Below are 24,873 nucleotides of genomic sequence, written 5' to 3' on the forward strand. Positions count from 1 at the left end.
TGAGGTTAGGATGCATCTTAAAGATAAGACAGGTATTTCTCCATCTCATTCTGTGGCTGGTTTTCTCAGGGTTTGCAGTTTTTCACCAGGAAATGAAGTCCCACACACATTTCTCTTTAGGCCACCTTGCTCCTTCCATTTCCCCACCTCTGACCCTTGCTTTATCCATCCCCTAATATGTTTTCTACAGTCCCAAAATGGGTTTGCTGGCATCCTGTTAGAAGTCCCCTCAAACTGCTGGTGCTGAAGTTCCTCGACCCACAAGGGGCCAAAATCAAAGGCAAAGCCATGTAAGAGAAACTGCAGGTCAGAGGCTATTGCAAGACAGTGTCTCCTGCTTCTGGACAAAGCCCAAAGCCAAGGACAGCGACACAGTGCAAGGACCCTTATCAATTCAGTTCTGTGGCTTGGTGTTGTCTGAAACAGCTCCACTGTTTGGGTCTGTGCTCATTTGATATCACCTCATACATCATGGCAAGCAAAGCAGTTTGCAGCTTTCTGCTTTATCTCTTGGTAAAACCGAAAGTGTGTGGTTAAAAGGGTCCCAAGAAGCAGATTAACCAGAATTAGATGTCATGCTGGCAGGCTCCAAGGAATGAAAAGGTGAAAGTGAAAGCCAGCAAACAGAAGAAGCAGATATTTTCTAAGAAGGCTGGAAAATTCATGGAGCAAGTCTTCTGGAAATGCACTTTAGGGCATACAAAGGGGAGGAAGGGGACTTGAACAGTTAACATGCATTTACCAAGTGTAAACCAGGCCTGACCAATGTGATCACCATCTCTAAGTAGGGCACGATGGATGGGGGCAGCAGTGGCTGCCATTTACCTTGACTTTAGCAAGACTTCTGACAGTCTCTTCTCCGTCAGTTAGGACATTGTGCTCTGAGTGCACAACTGGATAAGTAACAGATGGGATGATCACATCCCCATGTGACGAGCAGCCCCAGCTGTGTCTTCAGCTGGGGGGTCCTCCCACCATGTCTCTGAACATTTCTAGCTCTTGTCCATCTCTCCATTGAGACAGCTCTTTCTGGGGTTCATGTCCTGAGGAAAGTGGAGCTCAGGGGGAGCACAGTAAGAAACAGGGGTTTTTTTAAGATTTTTAATTTCTGTCACTAAAAGAAGGCCCTGAAATTCCTGTTTCTGTGCCTAGTGAGTACAACAGGTAAAGACAGTGCTAATTAGAGAAGGCAAAAGCTTTGCACAGAAAGCCTTTGACACTGTTGTGGGTGGCAGTGATGAGAGAACATAGAATAAGAACTCTTATTGCCAGCACATGAATCAAAGTTGGGACTCTGGCCACTCATTGCTTGACCACAAAGACACTTCTCCTCCCTCTGTCTGATCCCCACCAGGATATAAGCCTGAGTCATTGCCTTTCAAAATGTCTTCATTTCCATTCTTCTGGTCAGGCATAATTAAAATGAATGACAATCAAAAGTGCTGCTGTTTGTATTGACTTAAACACACTTGAGAGCTCCCTCATTAGCCACACAATGCTTCAAACTCCACAGGGAGTGGCAGAACACAGAAGTTTGGCTGTCAACAGTTTAATGAGCCCCTTGAGGAACCTGGTGCTACCTCCCTGTTGTTTGTAGCTACAGCAAAACCTGGTAAGGTGCCTTCAAGAAATGACAGGGAGAAGCAAGAAAGAAAAGTTACTTGGAGTTTTAATAGAGCCCAGTGTGAGATGCAAGGCCAGAAACGCAGCTGGACAAGGTTTTCCCACCAGGGCTCATCAGAGCAGAAACTCAGACTTTGCTTACAGCCAGCACAGCAATCCATAGACTTATCCTACATCAAACTTCCCCTACAGAGGTGAAACAGCAACCCCCAGCTATCAGGAAGGAGGTCCTTTCAGTCAGCAGTCCAAATACATGGCATGTGGAATGGGAACACCACGGATGCACCTCTCCAAACCTGGAGATGCACAGGTCCTGCTCTGTTGTAATGATCAGTGAAGACACTGTGACTGCAACACCCATGGCTGACACATCCATGAACCTCCATCCTAGATCACACTGGGTCATCTCTGGAGCCAAGCACACATAGGCATAAATGTTGCCCCTGTCCTCCATTACATTAGACATTGAACCCCTCCTTCTCTGCTCTGTCAGACCAAACCCATGAGGTTAATGGCTCCTCTTGATGTCTCTGTACCCCAGTACTGTGGCCTACGAACTTCCCTTCCAGGAGCCATCAACGAGTCAGCAGGAGGGGAACGAAAGGAGTCCCTTCTAGAGAGCTGTGTATTGTAACACACCAAGCAAAGCTCTGCCATTGCTCTTGGACGAGCTCAACCCTGCTCTGGGTTAACCGGACAAGAGCTAAGGACTTGCCAGCCTTTTTCTAGCCCACTTTCAGCTTGAACTTATTTCAGCTTGACCTTGCTGGCAGCGATCGCAGCACCCATCAGATCAGTGACTGATGCTCCACTCATGCCCATGGCTACACAACAACCACCATGCACTGACACCCAGCCGCCCTCCATGCCCTCCCCGACACAGCCCTCGCACATGCGCACAGCGCCTCCAGCACCTCCCAGCTCCGCCCCTTGACGGGCAAGCGCCAGCGCAGCACCCTCTGCCGCGCCTGCGCGCCAAGCTTGCGCCTGCGCCGTCCGGCCGCGGGCCGGAATCACTGCCCGCAGCCGCTTCCGCCTGTCTGGGCCGGGCCGGAGGGATCATGTCGGGCTCTGCGGCCTCCGGTGCGGCGGGCGCCGGCTCGGTGGGCTCGGTGGTGCGGCGGTTCCTGGCCGAGTACGGCAGCGGCACGCCGAGCCGCCTCAAGGTGCTGGACGCCTACCTCCTGTACGTGCTGCTCACCGGCGCGCTGCAGTTCGGCTACTGCCTCGGCGTCGGCACCTTCCCCTTCAACTCCTTCCTCAGCGGCTTCATCTCCGCCGTCGGCAGCTTCATCCTCGGTGGTCAGTGCTCGCCGTGGCCCCGCGCGGTGTTCACCGGGACCCCCATAGCACCAAAGCCTGAGCCTCCCCCAGCGGCCCCGGCCCCCCCCCCCGCCGGAGGCCCCGGCCGGCAGTGCGCTGCTTAGAGATGCCCGTTTGCATTGTAGGAAACGCAGGATTCCCTCAAACCGGCAGCCAGGGAGGTCCCATAGAAACCCCCAACACCCCTCGCTCCCCCATAGGAGCCTACTCCCAAAACCACCTTGTTCCTGTGCAGCCCTCCCCAACACACCCAGTGGAGGACATAGAGATATCCCTGTGTTTATGCCAGCCCCATCTAAGCTTGTTCTTTGGGTTCACTTGGTCCCCCCGATGGTGTAGTACTATGGGAGAGTTGATTGTATAAAAGCACTGCACAAATCCCTTGCCAGTGTCCAGTTCATCTTACAGCAAAGACAGAGTTGCCTTTTCCTGTGGTACCCAGCTGGAATGGTGACCCAGACTGGGGTGGGCTGCCCCAAGACAACTGTGCTGCTTTTTCTGATCACTAATCCCTATTCCTTCTCTACCATACAGTCTGCCTCCGGATTCAGATCAACCCCCAGAACAAAGGCGAGTTCCAAGGCATTTCACCAGAGCGGGCATTCGCTGATTTCCTCTTTGCCAACACCATCCTCCATCTCGTTGTCATCAATTTTGTTGGCTGAGCTCTAGAAGAGACTCTAAGGTACTGATCTGTAGGGTCACAAAAGGGGGAACCGCGGGTCACAGAGCTGCAGTGCTTCTGTACCTGGGAGAAAACTAGAAAGATAGTGAATCCACAAGGCCTAGCTCCCAGCTTTGTCTTGGCCAAGTGCAGTAAAGCTTTTGGGTTAGGTTTTATGTCTTTCTGCTTTCATGCATGTTTTTTTGGGGTTTTTGTTTTTTTGGCTTTTATCATTTAAAAAGCAGTTTAACTAAGAGTATTACGCAGATTTGCTCATGTTTCTCTCTTATGAGCTAAATACACTGTTCTTTGAAAGAGAGGCTTTGGAAGCTGGAAGTCCTGGGCTCTTGGTGAGGATTGTCCTATTTGGAGACCATAGAATGGCTGGTGTCTGAAGTCTGGAGTTTCTCAACAGATGAGGGGAGGCAGTTTGGTGCTGGAAAATGGAGGACATGCCCTGTTGTTACTGTTGCAAGGGGCTATAAGATCACTGGGGCCTGTGGGGTATTTCCTCTGCCATTGCAGAAGCCTTGGTCACATTGCCTTTATTTCTTTCTTTCTTTCCAGGTCTTGAGCTCTGATGTCAAAACTTGGCATTGGGAAGTGCTGTTCCCCAGCAGTCTTACCTACTTCCTTGGAGGAGGAAGGAGACACAGGGCTCAAGGTTCCTCCTTTCCCTCAGACTGCCCTATGGAGGGGTCTGCTGCCTTGTTACAGTGATTGTAATCCTTTCTGTCAATAAAAACCTAAAGGTTTTTCATAAATGATACTGCAATCTTTTCCCTATTGCTGATAAATACAGAAGTTCTTCTGACACCCAAGTTCCCTCAGTCACAGCTCTCTGTCTTTTACATCTCTCCCTTCTATGCTACCCAGCAGGCTTTTTTCTGTGCCCCAGTTTCAGAGGGAAGCAGGAAACAAGTCATGGAAACTCAGTTGTCATCCACTCTTTTCATCTTCCTATTTCCTGCCCCTCTACACCTTTGGCTGGATAATTTACTGGTGTTGCCTTCATGCATGAGGCTCTGTCCTTGCTTCAGGCTTGTCCAGTTTGCTCTGCAGCAGAAACATTGGATAGGTAAAATACGTGTTGAGGCAGTGTGAAAAGAAATGTTTGTCTGCTGGCACTCAGGAGATAAAACATGGGATCTGATAGCTTCAACCTCAGTGTTAGATTATGGCTTCTCTTCACCACCTTTTTCCTTTTAGCATAATGTGCTGCAGCCATTAAACCCGTAAAAGTGTGAAACCTGGAGCTCCTAAGTCTCTTGCCTATTACAGGCTCTGAAGAATGAGGTGTGAGGGAGCTGGGTCTTAACTGTCTCAAATGATTCTGTCTGGATCTGTGGTAGGAAAAGAGAATTCAGCCTCAGGCATTAAGCTGGGTTTGTACTGCTGGGGAGCAGGCAGGGAAGGTGGCAGCAGGCAGGGAAGGTGGCAGCAGGCAGTTCTTGTAAATGAGCCACCGAGCTGTTTCCCGTAAGAGGCCCTCAGCCAGCCAAAGCAGAGGCCCCATGTTTACAGGAGGTGGAGCAGCTCCAGTTCTCCCCGTTGCCACTGGTGTTTGTGAGCTGCGAGTGCCTCCCTGTGGTTTGCATGACTTGGTCTCCCCACGTTTTGGCTTGAGAGAGCTCCAAACTGGGACTCTCCTATGGCCACTTCTGCTTAAGCACTACATGGAGCCTGTGGAAAAGGGGAAAAAGTGGGGGTTCTGTAGGGTCCCTTCCCTCCCCTCCCCCCGCTAATTTTTAGCAGCTCACAATGCCACTACTTGCCATGAACTCAGCACTAGGATTCAGGTCCCATTAGAGCTACTTCCACATGTGATTAAGTTTTAACAAGTCTGTAGATAACATGAAGCTTTATTCCTTACATAGACCATACTTTGGTGACAGATGTCAGGGTCTTTTCTCCAACAGAACCCCTAGAAAGGATGAAAATTCATCTCCTACCCATAGGCAGGTATTAAAGGACAGGAGCTGGTGTTGCGGGGAGGGTGCTAGAGATGGACTATGGTGGTATCTCCTTCCCTGTTAATGTGAGAGGACTGTGGCCTGCCCCATCCTTCTCCCTTCTCTTTTGACTGAGAAGTGAAAGGATTCTTCTGAACAGATTCACTGCCTGTATAACAGGGTGCAGAGGCTTATCAGCAAATTCACTGTTCTAAGATCTCTCCCTGCCACTCACCATGCTTTATAATGTATTTTCTCCCCTCATTTACCCTGCCCACACTATTCATAGCTCAATCTTTCCTGCCATGCCCAAAACAACTTCCCCACAGACCTCAGAGCATGCTGTGGGGAAGGGGCAGGAAGGGAGGGTGCCTTAATCTCATTCAATGTTGGCTTGTGGTCTAACGTCTGCTTTTCTTTTCCACACGCATCTCCTCCTCCCTGCCACGTGTCACACCAGCCCTGCTCCCCTCACTCCCCATTTTGTGCTCCACTTTCCAGAGGAAGTGGTTTATGTGGCTGGGTGTAGAAGAGCAGCAAAAGGTGACCCAGATCTTGTTTGTGGCATCATGAAACTGGTGGTGCAGCCTCTTCCTGCCCCACCTGGGCTATCAGACCCCTTCCACATCCTGCTCTACTGTGTTATTTCCTGCCTTTGCTTTGCTCCACAGGCTTTCTTTCTTGAAATAAACAAGAAAGAGCAAAGTGGTGATGATATCTCCACTAATATCTCTAAAGTATATTTAAACTAGACCTACAAAGTCAGTGTTTTGCAGATCACGTACTAAGAATCGCTTCAGTCAAAACATTTATCTATACACCCATTCCCCACTTGGCAAACCTTATTACTGGGATCATTTAACCTGGAAAAGGCCGAGATGTGGAAAAAGAGGCAGCACACTATTCTTTCTCTTTGACCATACAGTTAGGTGCAGGGTTGAAGTGCAACACAAAACATTTCAGATGGATAAAGGTAGTGAACATGGAAACCCTCTTCCCTGAAGGCTTCTGGAATGAGATCACTCCATTGGAAATCTGTGAAATGTCATTACTTGCTTTGTAATTCAAATCTGGTTTAGGCAGCTTCATCAAGTCACATGGCAGATCGCATAATGAGCAAAATGTAAGCTTCAAGAGCTGCCTGAAATCTCACATTTAAAGAGCTGGAGAGAAATGAGTGGCTGTTGTTTCAAGGGAGAGGCAAGAGAATGAATCCCTGAGCATCTGTACCCAGAAAGTCTGAAGAGGTCAGTAGCTCTGTCACCCTGTGACCTGCTAAATAGTCAGGCAGCAGCACTGTGGCAGGACACCAGGAAGACTACTGTGCTGTGGCAAGAATGCTGGCCTGGTTTCCACACAGGGCCCTCTTTCACATGAAGCACCAGGGCTTTTGTGTAAAAGCATCTGAAGCATGACCCTTTCAAAATCAGAGTTCCTTGCAATTGCTGTGAATCCAGCAGGGTGAGAAATACCCAGGGAGGGAGAATCATCCCCATCATCCAGCAAGGCTTTTCCTGCCACTCAGTTTGGACACTGGTGTGAGATGTGAGCAAGGTTCAGGCTTTGCAGGAAAGGCTGTGTTTCAGAGCACCATTCTCATTTCTCCCTCCAAATGCATCTTGCCAGAATTAGTCTGAGCCTGGAGACAAAGTCTGAACAGTTGGTGTCATTAATGCAAAGCAGGAACCTTATTCTCCAGTGATGCTTGGGAATGGGGAACATTCAGAGGTAGGATACTTTAGGTTTCTGTGTTCTCCATAGTGGTAGTTATCCGCCTTCAAGAACCTGGACTACTCCCCTTACTGTGGGCAAGCTGTATTTTACCTTTGTCTTCTCATAGCACAAACTCTACCCTTGGAGGAGAGCTGCTTTCCACCATTCCTCTCCCTGCAAGCTGTTCTTACCCAGACACAGCAAGGATATTCTGGGAAGAGACTGCAGATCCCTGCAGTGATCCCCCCAGTCCCTGCAAAAAGTGCCTGGTGGCCAAGTCAGGCTGAAGGGAAGAGTCTGCCGCCCTTCTCCTCCTTGACCCTAAAGGCCAGGCTGATTCCTAAAGCTCATTTGAAGGGTGAAACAAGTGCCTCAAACTACAGTTACAAAAGACAAACAAGTTTCTTATATTTGATAAGAACTGTTTAATAGCAGCCAAAGTCCCAAAGAAATGCCAAAGACATGAGTGTGGTTGCCAGTACAATTCAACCATCATTTGCTTTATGCAAAAAGAGGCATTGTCATGCTAAATGAATCAGGCATCTGGGGGAGCAGAATGCTGGAAATTTTAAGCTTAGGTTTGAGTAGCTTTGGAACAATGCAAATAAAGCAATTTAGATTATAATGGCTGGCTGATACACAGATAGCAAGTGGTATCTCTTGCGATAGGAATGCCTGTCTTCCCTCTTGCAGATGATGCTTTGATAAAGATTCCTCAGCAGACTTTTTTGATACTTCAGGACTGCACCATCTAGTTACTTTCATTCCTGTAACAAAATAAAGCTGTGTTATATCATCATTTGGGATACAGCAACAAGACTGCAGACCTGAAGTGTCTAGGCAATAGAAAGAGGAGAAAGAAACACTAGGCCAAAGCTAGTATATTAAGTGTAAGGTCTTAAAGTCAATAAGTATCAAACATTCCCAGCTGGAGACTGGTCAGGGGGTGAATTAGATGGATGAATGCAAACAAGAGAGGGATGTAGAAATAGAAATGAGAGATATCTAGAAACAAGAAAAAAGTTAAATTTGCATGTGGATAAGATAAAGTAAATGGACTTCAGGGGTGGGCAAAAGCAACAATACGGCCAAAGGAATGGAGGGATTTTACTGTTGCTGTACAGAAAGGTGTATGCATAGACTGCATAAACACTTATTACAGAGAGAAGGAACACTCATAGCTAATGAACTGATGCAGATGTTTTCTGTCAGAGGCCTCACCACCCCCCAGGCATACTCACTTTTTTTTCCACACGAGCATTGTCATCAGGACATTAAAAATGATTCCTTTCATTAAAATTATTTTCAGACCCAGCTGTGATAAAGACATTGTGTTCAGGTTCTCATCTGTAAAAGGAACAGAGAATGAAAGTCACAAGAGCACTGAGACAGCTTCCAGAAAGACTTACAAGCACTCTTAATGAAGCTGTTCTGCTTTGTATGACTGAGCCATCTAGTAGGGTAGCTCCTGAGACAGTGAGTAGGACTGTCTCACTGAGAGACTTCGATTTCTTCCAATTGGTGTTTCAAGGGCCAGGTTTTCATTCAATAACCACTTACTCAAGCAATATGCAAGTCTGCCGACCATCTAGCTCATTTTAAATACAGTGTTTTATAAATGCAGGATGTTGGAGGCATCCCTCCTCCTTCTCCATGAAGTTTTTTAAGATAGGCATGGGGAAAACAAGTTAAATTTGATCCAAAGAACACAAAGGCTACTTGGAATTTCTATTAATCTCAAGTTACAAAGCCATTTTCATTTGCAAATACATTGGTCTATATTGGGGAAGCAGGCAGCTGTCATCAAACAGTAATTTTATGTTTATCTTTGAAAAACACCCTGTGAAATGACGGCTCAAATCAGCCAGGTTTACTGGTGGGTGTTTCTCTGAAGTGGTGTTTTGGAAACATTTGGTTAACGGGGTTCTTTGGAGCAAGGTTTGCAAAAGCATAGCTATTCTGCAAACAGGGCATGAGCAGATGCAGGTCAGCTCCTTTGAACTAGCAGAAACAGCAATTGCATGGGCCCCAGCACTGGCTAGTGTACTCCCACAGCCATGAGCTGAAGCAAAGCTTCCTCAGAGGCACCATATCTTTAGTGCAACCATGCTTCTGAGCACACACTGCAGAAACCACATGCTTATCTTTTAGTTCATCAGGTGTTTGTGTACCCCAAAATAAAACTAACTCTTTTGAAGTCTGAAATGCAAACAGGCATCCAGTAAGGCTGACTCATATCAGTACTTTCAGTCATTACAGGATGGGGAGCAGTGTTTGGCTGGTCTTAGCAAGGGCATGTAGGCACATGCTATACCAAATTACCAGCTCAGACCTGGAAGACTACATTAGTCCAGTGACTTCCAGCCTCTAACTTTTAGAAGTTTCCAGTCTGAGCTTTTTGCTCCAACAGGAGTTCTGCAAACAGGAAACATTAACCAAAACTTGGGAAGCCATTTCCTTTAATCAGGACAAGCTTTACTCCTCAAATCCTATGTACATACCTGTCCTGAATTGTAGAGACACTCCTGTAACACAGAAAGCACTGGAACCTGCAAAAAGTAACAATAAATGTAGTTAATAACAGAAATGTCCTTCCTTGGAAGTTCATCAAGAGAAATCTGTACTGGCTGGGTTAGAGTTTCTGGCTAGTAAACCCTCCCAGAAACACTCATTTCTGCTGGTTTCAGGGCAAGCATAAAACATGATCCAATTAAACTTTAGTGTTCCATTAAAGGAATTTCAAGCTTTATATGCTTTTAAGATCTCTTTGCTGCGACAGTACCAGTCTATGAGCCCTTAATCTTGTTTCCAGCAAGGGGGAACAGAGGCAACAATTCAACATTCCTCTAGAGTCTGGGAGCAGCATAATGCAGCTTTGCTTGCAGGGCTGGGAGATGTAAGTCCTGATCCTACTACTAGCACAGAGACCAGAGTACCACTAACCCTGTACAGACATGCAACAATGTACATTGTACATTGCATGTACATGCAACAATGTACATGCAACAATGCCATTACCACTTTCAGGATCTTCCCCCTCCAGTGCTCCAAATCCCTCGTGATTTGCACCACACAGCATTTCATCTTTCTTGCCCCAGTAGGTTGACAGGTAGCTCGCTTCCTGTTTGTTCTCAGGTGTTGTCACCTCCACAACAGTATTTGTCACCTTATTAGCCCAGTTAAGAGTAAGCTTTTCAGGGGAATGATCTGTGATAAGGCACATTTCCACATTCTCATCATCTTTAGAGATCAGCCTATAGGCTGAAGGAGATGGAGTAACATCTGAAAAAGAAGAAGAGACATCAGATGAGAATACACAGTCATAGTTCCTGCTGCTTTTAGGGTAAGAAAGATGAAACCAATGAATGTTTCATCATGTTCCTCCACCTGATAGTGCAGGACAAGATTTTTTACTCCATTTTCCCTTGCAGAAGAGGGGTGTGGGGAACCGAAGGCTGCAGATAGAAGACTAAGACACCTGGGGTGTATTTCTGTTTTCTTGCTTCAAATTCTGCTAGCAAGTTAGTTAGACTAGGATTTTCCACACATATCAAAACATGACCTGTGGTTAAACTCTCTTTGGCACATTTAGCTTTGTAAACTTGTACCCTCAGCATACATTTCATCTTGTCTAGCTCTGGAAGACTGATTCTTTGAGAAGGTGCTTTCCTAAAGCTTTGCTCATGAGTAATAGTAAAATATGATGGGCATTGCATTACTCTAATGATGAATAGATGAAGTATTGAAGACGTACTGTAGCAAAGATGCAGGTTTGGGGCTCTCAGCTGCCCGCTGGCTGCATTTTCCATTGGACTTCACAGTCACAGGTTTGAATGGGAGTTTCAGTTCACATTTATGAACTACCTCTTATCTTGTAGGACTGAGAGTTTAGATTAATATTTGCTTTGTGCCTGTTACCACACTGCCAAATACTGTAGAAATACTAAAGAGTACTCAGCTCCCACATGAAGAACCTTCAATTTATTCCCATGGGAGAAATCTGAACTCAATCTTGGCTTTTAGAAACTGTCTCAAACCCTTATGCAAGTGTAGCCCCTATCCTGTCACTGAGATAAATGCTTTTCATCAGCTGTCAGCACCTTAAAGATACAGCCTGCTTCTTTATTAGCATCAGAAAAAAGCCTAGTCCACAAAGCCTAAGTATCCCTTCACTGGCCGTTCTACTGAGCTGCTGTTTATCTATCCTAGCTTTACCCTGGCTTTGAGGAAGTTAATGAGGCTTTCTCTTTCCCACCTATGCAGAATACAGGCTAATGTATATGTACTCCTTCAACACCATTCCCAACTCCCATCCTCTCAGTTATTGTTTTAGAAATAGATTTCAGTGATGTTTGTTAGAGAAATGATGACATGATCAGATAAAGAGCTTTATGGTAGATCCCTGTATAAAATACAGATGAACCAGCTTCTGAACTGCAGCTCACTGCTCTCCCAGCAAACATTCACCTTGGGCTTGGGGGCTTGGAAGTTTCCCACTCAACAACTCAGTGCCCAAACCTCAGCAATCTTACTTGGTATCACCACGAGCCTTGTCCCATGTCCAAAGGTAAGTTGGTAGCCATTCACAGACACTGTGTGGTTTGCCATAGCAAAAACCTGTGTAACACTTCTGCCCACCCCAATCTGCCTGAGTAACATTTCTCAAGGAAATCCCACCATTTTGCATGAACATACTTCCGATGCATTACACTTTCCTTCCATGGCCATGGCTTATCTTTCTTCCTCCCCACACTACAGTCTCCTTAAATGCTTAATTCATACCACAAGGAAGAGCCACAAGGCAATTCTCTTCCTACCTCCATCCTTGACAAATCTAGCCCAGCACCACTCATTAAAAGTTATTACGGTTTCTTTCTCATCTTTCTTCCTGTATTTCACTTACTTGTTTTCCCAAGTTTTCACTTTCTTACTTTCCCTGGGATGGAGCCTTTCCTGGTCCACACTGATTAGAGAGAAAGTCTACCACTTCTTTGAAGCGAATACTAAAACCATCCCAACCAGCTCCACAAAGCCACTACTCTGTTATTTGTGAAGCTAGACCACAGGATTGTCTGTATTGAGTCCATCTGAAAACCAAGAGGAGACAACTCACCTGGCACAACAAAAAGTTTGGTTCCCATTCCCCATGTGAGTGTTCTCCATCCTCCAGTACTAACACCGTGTTAGCTGTCTCTACAAAATGGGTCTCTTCCTTCAGCCACCTCAGTGGGTGCTGGAGGCCTTGGATACATTCAAGCATCTATGTGGCTCTGCAAGAACCTATAAATACCCATACAGATTTCCACACACATCCTCTAGTCTATCTTTATCAGATAGTTTTTTCCATATTCGAAGGCATGGGAGGAACCAGATTTGATTACAGCCATCTCAGGTATTAGAGATGGGAACACCCTACTCCTTAAGAATCAGGGAACATTTTATGATCCCTGCCCCAGAGCCCTGTTCTTGTTCAGTACAGGGTTTCCCCTTTGTCTTTTCTTATTTTTAAGGCCTATCAGTGACACCTCCCTCCCATGAGAATGCTGGTCCAGTATCAGGGTTACCTTGCAGGCCGAAAGTGGTGCTACACAGAACATGGGTAAATCTGTTCCAGCAACAGTGTTTCAAGTTGTGCATCCAAGTGGGAGTTTTTGTGCTTGTCCGGTTTCTCTGAGACACCCCTGATTACATTCTCTGCATTACATGAAACACTGTCCATGTTCTCCTTCCCACCTATAACGTGACCCAGATAGAGTAAGTATGCCTGAGAGGGCACTGCAGTGAGCAGTCAAGGACTATGGACAAAGGAAACACAGGGAAGATGCACACTCACTGGGTTGGACGGTCAGTCTGGTCCCTGAGCCAAAGGTCACCTCGTAGGTGGACCCATAATCACACATCATTTCCTTCCATAACAAAAACCTCACAAGCCACTGTTAGAAGCAGCATATCTCCCCACACCTTTGCCCAGCTATGCCAAGGCTAAGAGTGGCAGCAGAAGGGTGGCAGTGCTTCCCACTCATTCAAATGCTTGAGAAAGGCTCTTGGATGTGAGTTATCATCACAGCTTCCACAGGATGAAAGTATTTAATTTCTTTTCACAAGTTTTCACTTACTTCCTTTCCCCGGCATGAAGCCTTTCCTGGTGCACAGAGGAAGCCAAGCACTTCTTTGAAGGGAATACTAAAACCATCCCAAATAGCTCCACAAAGCCACTACACTGTTATTTGTGAAGCTAGACCACAGGATTGTCTGTATTGAGTCCATTTGAATGCAGAGAGGAGACAGCTCACCTGGCACAACAAGAAGTTTGGTTCCAATTCCCCACACGAGTGTATTCCATCCTCCAGTACTAACACCGTGTGAGCTGTCTTTACAAAATGGGTCTCTTCCTTCAGCCACCTCAGTGGGTGCTGGAGGCCTTGGATACATTCAAGCATCTATGTGGCTCTGCAAGAACCTATAAATTCCCATACAGATTTCCACCCTGCTCCTCTAGCCTCTCTTACTCAAGTAGTTTATTCATGTTCAAAGTCATGCGAATAACCAGATCTTTTACAGCCACCTCAGGTGTCAGAGATGGGAGCACCCTGCCTCTTAGGAATCAGGGAACACTTTATTATCCCTGCTCCAAAACCTCATTAAACAGGAATGAAAAAAAGGGATGGGAATAACAACACAATCCCAGCCTAGGGTCAGCTCCATCTTCAACTGGGATTCCCTCCTTAATCTGACTCTTGGATTGAGAGCACTGTTAAACCTATGCTTACAGATTCCATTTTGGAGGACTGCTCTTTCTGCCTTGAGTTACACAAGTGGGATTTCATAAGAGCACACCATCTGAGAGACTCCTCTTCAATGCCTGCCTTGAAATAGCTCCTATGTTCTCCTTCCCTAGGAAAGGGGACCTCGATAGAACAAGCATATCTGCAAGGCACCCTAAGGGACTTTTGACAAAGGACACACAGAAAAGCTGCCCACTTACTGGGTTGGACGGACAGTCTGGTCCCTGAGCCAAACGTCAGCTGGTTGAAGCTGTTACCATAATCACACAGCATTTCCTTCCATTACAAAAAGCCCAGCAAGCCACTTGAAGAAGCAGCATCAGTCCCTAAAGCTCTGCCCAGCCAGGCCTTGTAGGAGAGGCAGCAGAAGGGTGACAAGAGGCCAAAAGATCCCAGGGCAGGAGCGGACGTTGCCAGTTTACCCATGTGGGATGAGGCTGGGAATGGGGACAGAGCTAAGGGACACTTCCCAACCTCCTCCCCCTCTCCCCAAAGTTCCTCCAGCTTTTCCCCTGGGTTGTTGTTAGAGTGGGAAATCTCCCCCAAGGTGAACAAAAACCAGTCGGAGGGTGCATGATCCCTAGAGCTCACCAAGCTTGAGAAGCATCAGGGAATCTTGCCTTGCTCAGCAAGCACTTTCTGGGCATCACAAAGAGCCATGTCCCACTCCCAAAGGTGCCTTTGTCACACACACCATTGCTCACAATCTGCTTTCCACTGCAACATGAACCCTTCAGGGATACAGTGACACTGGAGAGCAAAAGGACCTCTGGAACAACCTCAGTGTGGACAGGACCTGCCTCCATACTTGTCTGCATTATCAGTTCTCGATAACGCACACATCCATCTATAACCAGGGGGAACACAGAAATGGGAACAGGCTTCTAAAGAATCTGATACCATAACAGACAGCACAGGAGCACAAGGCAAAGGGACATGGAGGAAAAACAAGTCCAAGGGACACCTGGAGAAATGCACAATTCACTTCCAAGATTGGTCTCCACAAAACTGCTAAAAGCAAATGAAAATTCAGCAATTCCAGTTTCCAGGACAAGTTGCTGCTTACCTGGAATCACCAAAAGCTCTGTTCCCTTCCCAAAAGTGACTCCTTCTGCAGCATTCACACTGTGACACATTTCATTACAAAAATGTCTGCATCAGCCCTGCACATGATCTCAAACAGAAAGAACCTTCATTCACAGCACAGCAAAGCTCCCTCACAAACTAGGCTTGAATCCAGCGTCATTACCTGGACAAGGGGAAAACTATTCCCAGTTCCCTTTGACTTTTCAGTGCAGGGTTTCCCTTTGTCTTTCCTTATTTTTAAGGCCTATCAGTGACACCTCCCTCCCATGAGAATGCTGGTCCCGTGTCAGGGTTACCGTGCAGCCCTAAAGTGCTGCTACCCAGAGCACAGGGAAAGCTGCTCCTGAAAATGCATTTCAAGTTGCGCATCCAAGGGGGAGGATTTGTGCATGTCCTGTATCTCTGAGACTCCCCTGATTACATTCTCTGCATTACATGAAACACTGCCCATGTTCTCCTTCCCACCTCTAACATGACCCAGATAGGGCAAGTATGCCTGAGAGGGCACCACGGTGAACTGTCAAGCACTATGGACAAAGGAAACACAGGAAAGATGCACACTCACTGGGTTGGACGGTCAGTCTGGTCCCTGAGCCAAAAATCAGCTCATTGTAGCCGCTATTATAATCACACAGCATTTCCTTCCATAACAAGAACCTCACAAGCCACTGTTAGAAGCAGCACATCTCCCCACACCTTTGCCCAGCTATGCCAAGGCTAAGAGGGGCAGCAGAAGGGTGGCAGTGCTTCCCACTCATTCAAATGCTTAAGAAAGGCTCTTGGATGTGAGTTATCATCACAGCTTCCAAAGGAGGAAAGAATTTAATTTCTTTTCACAAGTTTTCACTTGCTTCCTTTCCCCGGCATGAAGCCTTTCCTGGTGCACAGAGGAAGCCAAGCACTTCTTTGAAGGGAATACTAAAACCATCCCAAACAGCTCCACAAAGCCACTACACTGTTAGTTGTGAAGCTAGACCACAGGTTTGTCTGTATTGAGTCCATTTGAATGCAGAGAGGAGACAACTCACCTGGCACAACAAGAAGTTTGGTTCCAATTCCCCACACGAGTGTATTCCATCCTCCAGTACTAACACCGTGTGAGCTGTCTTTACAAAATGGGTCTCTTCCTTCAGCCACCTCAGTGGGTGCTGGAGGCCTTGGATACATTCAAGCATCTATGTGGCTCTGCAAGAACCTATAAATTCCCATACAGATTTCCACAAACCTCCTGCAGCCTCTCTTTCTCAATTAGGTTTTTCCATGTTCAAAGGCATGCGAATAACCAGATTTTTTACAGCCACCTCAGGTATCAGAGATGGGAGCACCCTGCCTCTTAGGAATCAGGGAACACTTTATTATCCCTGCTCCAAAACCTCGTTAAACAGGAATGAAAAAAAGGGATGGGAATAACAACACAATCCCAGTCTAGGCTCAGCTCCATCTTCAACTGGGACTCCCTCCATAATCTGACTCTTGGATTGAGAGCACTGTTAAACCTATGCTTACAAATTCCATTTTGGAGGACTGCTCTTTCTGCCTTGAGTTACACAAGTGGGATTTCATGAGAGCACACCATCTGAGAGACTCCTCTTCAATGCCTGCCTTGAAATAGCTCCTATGTTCTCCTTCCCTAGGAAAGGTGACCTCGATAGAACAAGCATATCTGCAAGGCACCCTAAGGGACTTTTGACAAAGGACACACAGAAAAGCTGCCCACTTACTGGGTTGGACGGACAGTCTTGTCCCTGAGCCAAACGTCAGCTGGTTGATGCTGTTACCATAATCACACAGCATTTCCTTCCATTACAAAAAGCCCAGCAAGCCACTTGAAGAAGCAGCATCAGTCCCCAAGGCTCTACCCAGCCAGGCCTTGTAGGAGAGGCAGCAGAAGGGTGACGAGGCCAAAAGATCCCAGGGCAGGAGCGGACGTTGCCAGTTTACCCATGTGGGATGAGGCTGGGAATGGGGACAGAGCTAAGGGGCACTTCCCAACCTCCTCCCCCTCTCCCCACAGTTCCTCCAGCTTTTCCCCTGGGTTGTTGTTAGAGTGGGAAATCTGCCCCAAGGTGAACAAAAACCAGTCAGAGGGTGCATGATCCCTAGAGCTCACCAAGCTTGAGAAGCATCAGGGAATCTTGCCTTGCTCAGCAAGCACTTTCTGGGCATCATAAAGAGCCATGTCCCACTCCCAAAGGTGCCTTTGTCGCACACACCATTGCTCACAATCTGCTTTCCACTGCAACATGAATCCTTCAGGGATACAGTGACACTGGAGAGCAAAAGGACCACTGGAACAACCTCAGTGTGGACAGGACCTGCCTCCATACTTGTCTGGAGCATCAGTTCTCGATAACGCACACATCCATCTATAACCAGGGGGAAGACGGAAATGGGAACAGGCTTCTAAAGAATCTGATACCATAACAGACAGCACAGGAGCACAAGGCAAAGGGACATGCAGGAAAAGCAAGTCCAAGGGACACCTGGAGAAATGCACAATTCACTTCCAAGATTGGTCTCCACAAACCTGCTAAAAGCAAGATGAAAATTCAGCAATTCCTGTTTCCAGGACAAGTTGCTGCTTACCTGGAATCACCAACAGCTCTGTTCCCTTCCCAAAAGTGACTCCTTCTGCAGTATTCACACTGTGACACATTTCATTACAAAAATGTCTGCATCAGCCCTGCACATGATCTCAAACAGAAAGAACCTGCATTCACAGCACAGCAAAGCTCCCTCACAAACTAGGCTTGAGTCCAGTGTCATTACCTGGACAAGGGGAAAACTATTCCCAGTTCCCTTTGACTTTTCAGTGCAGGGTTTCCCTTTGTCTTTCCTTATTTTTAAGGCCTATCAGTGACACCTCCCTCCCATGAGAATGCTGGTCCCGTGTCAGGGTTACCATGCAGCCCTAAAGTGCTGCTACCCAGAGCACAGGGAAAGCTGTTCCTGAAAATGCATTTCAAGTTGCACATCCAAGTGGGAGGATTTGTGCTTGTCCAGTATCTCTGAGACTCCCCTGATTACATTCTCTGCATTACATGAAACACTGCCCATGTTCTCCTCCCCACCTCTAACATGACCTAGATAGGGCAAGTATGCCTAAGAGGGCATCACGGTGAAAAGTCAAGGACTATGGACAAAGGAAACACAGGAAAGATGCACACTCACTGGGTTGGACGGTCAGTCTGGTCCCTGAGCCAAAAGTAATCTCGCCATAGCTGTTACTATAATCACACAGCATTTCCTTCCATAACAAAAACATCACAAGCCACGGTTAGAAGCAGCACATCTCCCCACACCTTTACCCAGCTTTGCCAAGGCTGAGAGGGGCAGCAGAAGGGTGGCAGTGCTTCCCACTCATTCAAATGCTTGAGAAAGGCTCTTGGATGTGAGTTATCATCACAGCTTCCAAAGGAGGAAAGAATTTAATTTCTGTTCACAAGTTTTCACTTGCTTCCTTTCCCTGGGATGAAGCCTTTCCTCAAGCACAGTGGTTAAATACTAAGGCAAACACTTCTTTGAAGGGAATACTAAAACCATCCCAAACAGCTCCACAAAGCCACTACACTGTTATTTGTGAAGCTAGACCACAGGATTGTCTGTATTGAGTCCATTTGAATGCAGAGAGGAGACAGCTCACCTGGCACAACAAGAAGTTTGGTTCCAATTCCCCACACGAGTGTATTCCATCCTCCAGTACTAACACTGTGTGAGCTGTCTTTACAAAATGGGTCTCTTCCTTCAGCCACCTCAGTGGGTGCTGGAGGCCTTGGATACATTCAAGCATCTATGTGGCTCTGCAAGAACCTATAAATTCCCATACAGATTTCCACAAACCTCCTCCAGCCTCTCTTACTCAATTAGGTTTTTCCATGTTCAAAGGCATGGGAGGAACCAGATTTGATTACAGCCACCTCAGGTATTAGAAATGGAAACAACCTACTCCTTAGGAATCAGGGAACACTTTGCGATCCCTGCCCCAGAGGCTTGCTCTTACAGGAATGGCAGAAAGGGATGGGAATAACAACACAATCCCAGTCTAGGGTCAGCTCCATCTTCAGCTGGGACTCCCTCCTTAATCTGACTCTTGGATCGAGAGCACTGTTAAACCTATGCTTACAAATTCCATTTTGGAGGACTGCTCTTTCTGCCTTGAGTTACACGAGTGGGATTTCATGAGAGCACACCATCTGAGAGACTCCTCTTCAATGCCTGCCTTGAAATAGCTCCTATGTTCTCCTTCCCTAGGAAAGGTGACCTCGATAGAACAAGCATATCTGCAAGGCACCCTAAGGGACTTTTGACACAAGACACACAGGAAAGCTGCCCACTTACTGGGTTGGACAGACAGTCTGGTCCCTGAGCCAAACGTCAGCTGGTTGATGCTGTTACCATAATCACACAGCATTTCCTTCCATTACAAAAAGCCCAGCAAGCCACTTGAAGAAGCAGCATCAGTCCCCAAGGCTCTGCCCAGCCAGGCCTTGTAGGAGAGGCAGCAGAAGGGTGACAAGAGCCTGAAGGATCCCGGGGCAGGAGCGGACGTTGCCAGTTTGCCCATGTGGGATGAGGCTGGGAATGGGGACAGAGCTAAGGGGCACTTCCCAACCTCCTCCCCCTCTCCCCACAGTTCCTCCAGCTTTTCCCCTGGATTGTTGTTAGAGTGGGAAATCTCCCCCAAGGTGAACAAAAACCAGTCTGAGGGTGCATGATCCCTAGAGCTCACCAAGCTTGAGAAGCATCAGGGAATCTTGCCTTGCTCAGCAAGCACTTTCTGGGCATCATAAAGAGCCATGTCCCACTCCCAAAGGTGCCTTTGTCGCATGCACCATTGCTCACAATCTGCTTTCCACTGCAACATGAACCTTTCAGGGATACAGTGACACTGGAGAGCAAAAGGACCACTGGAACAACCTCAGTGTGGACAGGACCTGCCTCCATACTTGTCTGGAGCATCAGTTCTTGATAACACACACATCCATCTATAACCAGGGGGAAGACGGAAATGGGAACAGGCTTCTAAAGAATCTGATACCATAACAGACAGCACAGGAGCACAAGGCAAAGGGACATGGAGGAAAAGCAAGTCCAAGGGACACCTGGAGAAATGCACAATTCACTTCCAAGATTGGTCTCCACAAAACTGCTAAAAGCAAGATGAAAATTCAGCAATTCCAGTTTCCAGGACAAGTTGCTGCTTACCTGGAATCACCAATAGCTCTGTTCCCTTCCCAAAAGTGACTCCTACTGCAGCATTCACACTGTGACACATTTCATTACAAAAATGTCTGCATCAGCCCTGCACATGATCTCAAACAGAAAGAACCTGCATTCACAGCACAGCAAAGCTCCCTCACAAACTAGGCTTGAGTCCAGTGTCATTACCTGGACAAGGGGAAAACTATTCCCAGTTCCCTTTGACTTTTCAGTGCAGGGTTTCCCTTTGTCTTTCCTTATTTTTAAGGCCTATCAGTGACACCTCCCTCCCATGAGAATGCTGGTCCCGTATCAGGGTTACCATGCAGCCCTAAAGTGCTGCTACCCAGAGCACAGGGAAAGCTGTTCCTGAAAATGCCTTTCAAGTTGCACATCCAAGTGGGAGGATTTGTGCTTGTCCAGTATCTCTGAGTCTCCCCTGATTACATTCTCTGCATTACATGAAACACTGCCCATGTTCTCCTTCCCACCTCTAACATGACCTAGATAGGGCAAGTATGCCTGAGAGGGCATCACGGTGAAAAGTCAAGGACTATGGACAAAGGAAACACAGGGAAGATGCACACTCACTGGGTTGGACGGTCAGTCTGGTCCCTGAGCCAAAAGTAATCTCGCCATAGCTGTTACTATAATCACACAGCATTTCCTTCCATAACAAAAACCTCACAAGCCACTGTTAGAAGCAGCACATCTCCCCACACCTTTACCCAGCTGTGCCAAGGCTGAGAGGGGCAGCAGAAGGGTGGCAGTGCTTCCCACTCATTCAAATGCTTGAGAAAGGCTCTTGGATGTGAGTTATCATCACAGCTTCCAAAGGAGGAAAGAATTTCATTTCTTTTCACAAGTTTTCACTTACTTTGTTTCCCCGGCATGAAGCCTTTCCTGGTGCATGGTGGTTAGATATTAAGGCAAGCACTTCTTTGAAGGGAATACTAAAACCATCCCAACCAGCTCCACAAAGCCACTACACTGTTATTTGTGAAGCTAGACCACAGGATTGTCTGTATTGAGTCCATTTGAATGCAGAGAGGAGACAGCTCACCTGGCACAACAAGAAGTTTGGTTCCACTTCCCCACGTGAGTTTTCCCCAGTCACCACCACTAACACTGTGTGTGCTTTCTTTACAAAATGGGTCTCTTCCTTCAGCCACCTCAGTGGGTGCTGGAGGCCTTGGATACATTCAAGCATCTATGTGGCTCTGCAAGAACCTATAAATTCCCATACAGATTTCCACAAACCTCCTCCAGCCTCTCTTTCTCAAGTAGCTTTTTTCATGAAACATATGACAAAGAATGTTTTCAAAGTAAATGAGAACTTAACTAAATACACTGCTACAAAGAACAAGTATGCAAGTAGCAAAGTACTGATGATAAGCCCAATCCCTCAACTGACCAGCAAGATAATCAAGGACCAGGCTTTACCACTCTTGGCATAACCCTAGGCAGCAAAGATCTATGTTCAAAGGCATGGGAGTAACCAGATTTGATTACAGCCACCTCAGGTATTAAGAGATGAGAACAGTCTACTCCTTAGTAAGAGGGATCGCTTTATGATCCCTGCCCAAAGCCTTGTTGTGCAGGTATGGCAAAAAGGGATGGGAATAACAATACAATCCCAGTCTATGGTCAGAGTAACCACCGAATGCCACCTTTCTTTCAGACCACATTTCCATCTGCAGGTGGGGTTTGTTACTGCGCAAGATGTATTACAAAATAGAGCTAAGCATTTCTACTACCAAATTCCTTTTATTGCCAGCTCACAGAACAGCCCTGGGATATAATTTTGGGTCATACTGGAACAACGAGGTTTAATGCACTTACTTTGCAAACAGCCCCTGAGGCAATGGTGAGTTTGAGGCTGTTGTCACAACAGCAGAGCACTTTACTGGAATTCTGAGGGTTAGCTCCCAGCTGGTGACACCTCCACCAATAGGGCTGTTCTGGCAGCCTCTTCACCTCCACCTCGGGCAGTCAGGATGCTCACATGGAAGTGAACACTCACTGCATTTCTGCAATGGGGATCAGTGGTGAGCAATTTCATTTGCTTGGCTTTTTTGAGGGTCCCTCTGTTTCTGCCTGTCTGCTCAGCCACATGAGGTTCCTCTTCCACTGTCCAGCACCATAGGCAACAATCTACCTACTGAGGGGCATTTCACATGACCGTCAGGAAACATTTTACCAAACACAAGCTGAGCCTTGCTCAAATTGCCTGAAAGTCTTAAGGTAAGGAAAGGAACTGAATCCCCTTTATGTATCCCCCATGGCTTTCCACAGTCATGCACAGATACTGAGTGCAAGCTGGTCAGTCTGTCTGTCTGTCTGTCCTAAATCACACCTCTATTCCAGTTGGCTCCTGGACTATCAGCATCCTGGAGGACCATGTTCAATGCACATTCGTCTACATAGCTGAACTCCACCACCTGGAAACACTTTTAAGCATGACAGTACCTTGAAAGAGCACCTCTGCTCTCCTGCCCCTGTTAAAGGTGGCATGGATCTAACAAGTACATCTATGGGCTGCTCTAGAGGACACTGAAGGGCTTTTGAGAAATCAGGCACAAGAAGCTGCACACTCACCAGGTTGGACGGATAGCCTGGTCCCTGAGCCAAAAGTAAGCTTGTTGTAGCCACTGCTATAATCACACAGCATTTCCTTCCATTACAAAAAGCCTCACAAGCCACATGAGAAGCAGCACATCTCTCCTGTACTCCCTGTACTGGCAGCCTCTGTACCTTTGTCCACCTCAGCGAAACTGAGAGCAAGGAGCTGACATGTTCCCTTTAGCAGTCCATCACTAGATATAGTCAAACACACACAATCAAACACCCAGCCCTGTCACTGCTCTCGACCACCCCAAGAAAGGTCTCAAAGAAAGCAGAAAGCATAGGAGCAGTGTTGGACTTACATGGTCGAACAGAGAGTCTCGTTCCAGAGCCAAAGACCAATGCATAAGCATTAGTTCCTGTGTTCACACAGCATTTCCTCTCTTTACAAAAAACTTCCCAACCCCTTGGCAAGGCTGGGCACCCACATCCCGAGTACACATAGCTGATTGCCACTGACAAGCAGCTACATCCCCAAGTGAAGACCCCAGTAATCGACTCTGGGATCAAGAGCACTGTTGGATCTATGGATATAAACTCCATTTGGAGGTCTTTTGCTTCTGCCCTGAGCCAAAGACCATCCTGAAGGAGAGAGGGTGGCAAGTAACCCCACAGCTGGAGAATCATAAGCCCAAGAAGACTGATGCTGGGAATCTTGCTGGCCAGTAGATAGCTTTACCCACCATGGAAGGTGACTACAATAAAGCAGTGGCACTTACTAGAGAAAACATGAAGTCGTGTCCCTTTGCCAAATGTGAGCTTTCTGTCATTCACACAGTGGTTTTCAGCTCAACAAGAACACCAGCTCATCCACATCCTTAGAGAGACATGCATGGGAATGGCACAAAATATCTGTCCCTGAGCAAAAGGGTTCAGGACCCTACACTGTTCATCCACTGGGATGGATGCTCTTTTTCTCTGTTCCTCTCATGAGGACAACTGACTTCAATAGAGGCTGCCCACAAAATTATTATAGTCATTGCTCCAGAACCTTCACTGAACTCTGAACATTCACTAATGTTATCGCTCTCCATGACACATTCGGGAGAGTTCAGGCCTCCAAATGGATATTTAGATTTATAATGATCTTTTTTCCCCTGAGGTAAGGTCAAACTTGACTTTCAAGTGCCCATAGAAGGAAAGAGCAATGGAATTTTAATGTCTCTTTCACAGAAAAGGGGATTAGACTTTCCTACCCTTACTCTTTCTGGGTTTCTACCTACCTGGTTTCACTATCAGCTGTGTGCCGCTTCCAAATGTGACTTTCCGGTCAGACCCTGAATTCACACAGTGAAACAGCGACTAACAAAAACCACACGCAACTGTTCGTCCAGACAAGTATATGATGCATTGTTCAAAAGAGATCAAGGGGGAAACCAGATGTCACCCGTCACATATTTCTGGCTCCAAATGAGGATGTCATTGTAGTTGCATTCCTCTGATCTTACCATAGAAATGCAGATAGAAAAGATTCTGGAAAGTACAAAGTAGAAAATCAAGCCCATTGTGCTGTGAGCATAATGTACCTGAGTCTTTGGACAGCTTTGAAGTAGAACAACTTTTGCCATAGTTAGAACAGGAGAAACTCAGCCTTGCTTTTATGATATGGAACAGCTATTTGTTTAAAGATGTACCTGTGCCTCTCCCAAGGGTGAGTTTCCAGGAAGACTCAGCTGTCCCACAGTGAGGAGCAACAGAATCGTAACAGAAAAGAAGCAAACAGACCTAAGCAAAGAAAAGAAGCAAAAGAAGCAAAGAAAACAAGCAAACAAAACTGGTCAAGGAGAAGCTTCAGCCTTTAACCTTTATTTTTAAACAACTAACATAGCAGTTTCTAAAACTTCTCCTGCTCTAGAGAAGGAGTTCAGGCAGATCAGCCTGCACCTATGGACCAGACCCATAG

At 46.7% G+C, this 24,873-nt stretch overlaps 2 protein-coding genes across 2 annotated transcripts in view; one reads left to right on the forward strand and one right to left on the reverse strand.

The window, feature by feature from the left end:
* Positions 1–2,618: 2,618 nt before the first annotated feature.
* DAD1 (defender against cell death 1) lies at positions 2,619–4,377 on the forward strand. The gene is made up of 3 exons (XM_034070153.1): positions 2,619–2,925; positions 3,481–3,631; positions 4,178–4,377. The coding sequence occupies exons 1-2, from the start codon at positions 2,685–2,687 to the stop codon at positions 3,609–3,611; spliced, it is 372 nt and encodes a 123-aa protein (XP_033926044.1). The 5' UTR covers positions 2,619–2,684; the 3' UTR covers positions 3,612–3,631; positions 4,178–4,377.
* Positions 4,378–7,716: 3,339 nt separating this feature from the next.
* Positions 7,717–24,873, reverse strand: part of LOC101879045 (M1-specific T cell receptor alpha chain-like) — a 53,365-nt gene continuing 36,208 nt past the window's right edge. Inside the window, exons 3-7 of the mRNA XM_034070013.1 lie at positions 13,109–13,181; positions 10,294–10,557; positions 9,777–9,824; positions 8,517–8,622; positions 7,717–8,042 (exon numbers count right to left, since the gene is read on the reverse strand). Coding sequence (XP_033925904.1) covers positions 8,027–8,042; positions 8,517–8,622; positions 9,777–9,824; positions 10,294–10,557; positions 13,109–13,181 — 507 coding nt within the window. The 3' untranslated portion in view covers positions 7,717–8,026. The remainder of the gene's footprint in view (positions 8,043–8,516; positions 8,623–9,776; positions 9,825–10,293; positions 10,558–13,108; positions 13,182–24,873) is intronic.

The sequence above is a fragment of the Melopsittacus undulatus genome, chromosome 17 (genome assembly GCF_012275295.1).
Source record: "Melopsittacus undulatus isolate bMelUnd1 chromosome 17, bMelUnd1.mat.Z, whole genome shotgun sequence".
Lineage (NCBI taxonomy): Eukaryota > Metazoa > Chordata > Aves > Psittaciformes > Psittaculidae > Melopsittacus > Melopsittacus undulatus.

Excerpts from the sequence above, each read along its gene's own strand:
- DAD1 (XM_034070153.1), top strand. The coding sequence starts at position 2,685 with ATGTCGGGCTCTGCGGCCTCCGGTGCGGCGGGCGCCGGCTCGGTGGGC. Across the intron at positions 2,926-3,480 it reads CGGCAGCTTCATCCTCGGTG|TCTGCCTCCGGATTCAGATC; the intron begins GTCAGTGCTCGC and ends TCTACCATACAG.